The sequence below is a fragment of the Parus major genome, chromosome 4, assembly GCF_001522545.3.
Source record: "Parus major isolate Abel chromosome 4, Parus_major1.1, whole genome shotgun sequence".
NCBI classification, from domain to species: domain Eukaryota; kingdom Metazoa; phylum Chordata; class Aves; order Passeriformes; family Paridae; genus Parus; species Parus major.
The window spans coordinates 67739976-67742794 of NC_031771.1; the positions used below are offsets into that span (position 1 = coordinate 67739976).

The following is a 2819-nucleotide window of genomic DNA, read 5'->3' on the forward strand; positions in this document are numbered from 1 at the left end:
TTTCCCGGCTTTTCCCGGCTTCTCCCGGCTTTCCTCGGTTCCTCCTTCCCTAAAATTATCCCTGTCCTCCTTCCCGGCTTTTCCCTGTCCTCCTCCCCGGCTTTTCCTTGTTCCCCCTTTCCCGGCTTTTCCTGGCTTTTCCCTTTCCCCCTTTCCCGGCTTTTCCTGGCTTTTCCCTTTCCCCCTTTCCCGGCTTTTCCTGGCTTTTCCCTTTTCCCATTTCCTGGCTTTTCCCGGCTTTTCCCTGTCCCCCTATCCCGACTTTTCTCCGTTCCTCCTTCCCTAAAATTATCCCTGTCCTCTTTCCCGGCTTTTTTCTGTTCCCCCTACCCGACTTTTCCCGGTTTTTCCCTTTTCCCCTTTCCCGGCTTTTCCCTGATCCCCCGACCCTGCTTTTCCCGGTTTTTCCCTTTTCCACTTTCCCGGCTTTTCCCTTTCCCCCTTTCCCTGCTTTTCCCGGATTTTCCCTGTCCCTCCTTTCCCGGCTTTCCCGTTCTCCCCTTCTCGACTTTTCCCGGCTTTTCCCCGTCCTCCTATCCCGACTTTTCTCGGTTCCTCCTTCCCTAAAATTATCCCTGTCCTCCTTCCCGGCTTTTCCCTGTTCTCCCTATCCCGGCTTTTCCCGGTGTTTCCCTTTCCCCCCTTCCTGGCTTTTCCCGGATTTTCCCTGTCCCTCATTCCCGAGTTTCCTTTTCTCCCTTTCTCCCTTTCTCGACTTTTCCCGGCTTTTCCCTTTCCCCCTTTCCCGACTTTTCCCGACTTTTCCTGGATTTTCTCTGTCCCCCTATCCCGGCTTTTCTCGGTTCCTCCTTCCCTAAAATTATCCCTGTCCTCCTTCCCGGCTTTTTCCCTTTCTCCCCTTCCCGACTTTTCCCGGCTTTTCCTTGCCCTCCTTCCCCGCTTTTCCATGTCCCCCCATCCGGCTTTTCCCGGTTTTTCCCAATTCCCCCTTCCCGGAATTTTTCCCTGCCCCCCTTTCCCAGCTTTTCCCCGTCTTTCCAATTTTTCCCTGAAACCCGGGATTTTCCCACCGCAGATATAAATTCTGGCAAGCGCTGGGATTCCGTGGGATGGGAACAGGGGGATATCCGGAATTCCCATTTTTCTGGGGGGGAAAAGGGGCTGAGATCGGAACCCCAAATCCTCTCCTGCCTCAGTTTCCCCCAGTCTGAGAGGAAAAAAAAAGCCAAAATTCCCTTTCCTCACATTCCCTGCGGCGGGAATTGGTTTGAGGATTTTGGGAATTTGGGATTCGGGGATTTGGGGATTTGGGATTTGAGCCCCCAAATCCCTCGGGAATGGCAGATCCTGCAGGCCAAGGTAGGGCGGCTGGAGCAGCTCCTGCTCCTCAAAAATCTCCGCATCGACGACCTGAGCCGGCAGCTGCAGCAGCTGCAGGGCCACCGCCGCTGACAGGCGACAGCGACAGCAGCGACACCGCGGTGGCACCGGGGGACAGCCCGGGGACAGCCTGGGGACAGCTCGGGGACAGCCCAGGGGCTACCAGTGGCTCCCAGTGCGTCCCAGTTCGCCCAGTGCCCGGCGCGGCTCCGGCGCTGGGAATTAAAGTGTTGGATCCTGGCTGGCAGTGAGGGGACAGAGGGGACAATGGGGACACTGGGGACACGGTGGGGACACGGCGGGGACACGATGGTGACACTGTGGGGACAGCGGGGACAGCAGGGAGGGGACAGCAGTGGGGACAGAGGGGACACGGCGGGGACAATGGGGAGGACCGTGTGGGGGACACGGTGGGGACACTGGGGACACGATGGGGACAGCGGGGAGGGGACAGCAGTGGGGACAGAGGGGACACTGTGGGGATAGTGGGGACAATGGGGACAGCGGTGGGGACACAGTGGGGACAAAAGGGGGATGGCACTATGGGGACATCACTGGGCACAGCAGGGTGAGGACATGAGGGCAGAGGTGGCAGTGTGGGGACACGATGGGGACACTGTGGAGGACATCGGCGTGAGGACATCAGGGCAGGGACACTGTGGGGACACCAGAGAGGGGACAGCAGGGTGGGGACAGTGTAGGGACACCGTGGGGACAGCAGAGTGGCAGGGGGGACATCGGGGGGGAGGAGGGGGACAGCACCATGGGGATAACAGAGTGGGGACACCCTGGGGACATTCTGGGGACATTCTGGGGACGCGGTGGCCGCCGGGATTTAATCCCTTCCCAAATCCCGTTGTTTTTGTAATCCCGGAGCAAATCCGCGCTCGGCGCTGGGAGTGACAGTGACATCCCCCCGTGTGTCCCTCCCCCCCTCAGGTGACATCCCCAGGCACGGGGACACGCCCAGGGGTGGCTCTGGGGACCAGAGTGACTTTTTCGGGAAAAGATGGAATTTCCGGCCCATGTGGGAATGGCAGGGGACAAACCGGGCCCTGGTGTCCCCTCCCTTGGGGACAAGCCGGGTGTGACGTCACGGGGCCGGTGATAAGGACACGGCCGGGGGGCTCTGGGGTTCCCTGGGAATGTGGATCCCAGATTTGTGGGAATGTGGATCCAGGGTTTTTAAGCGTTCCCGCAGCTGGAGCAGCCCTCCCCCGGGGGTGACATTGTCCCCTCTGTCCCCTCCGTGTCCCCGCGCTGTCCCCCCGGGGGTGACACTGTCCCCTCTGTCCCCTCCGTGTCCCCGCGCTGTCCCCCCGGGGGTGACATTGTCCCCTCTGTCCCCCCAGTGTCCCGTGACCCCGTTGTCCCCCCGGGGGTGACACTGTCCCCTCTGTCCCTCCCGTGTCCCCGCGCTGTCCCCCCGGGGGTGACATTGTCCCCTCTGTCCCTCCCGTGTCCCCGCGCTGTCCCCC

The 2819-nt window shown here is 60.7% G+C and overlaps 1 protein-coding gene across 1 annotated transcript in view; it reads left to right on the forward strand.

Moving 5' to 3' along the window:
* LOC107202760 (sperm flagellar protein 1-like) overlaps positions 1 to 1573 on the forward strand; it is a 4027-nt gene extending 2454 nt beyond the window's left edge. Inside the window, exon 6 of the mRNA XM_015623684.2 lies at positions 951 to 1573. Coding sequence (XP_015479170.1) covers positions 951 to 1413 — 463 coding nt within the window. The 3' untranslated portion in view covers positions 1414 to 1573. The remainder of the gene's footprint in view (positions 1 to 950) is intronic.
* Positions 1574 to 2819: the final 1246 nt, after the last annotated feature.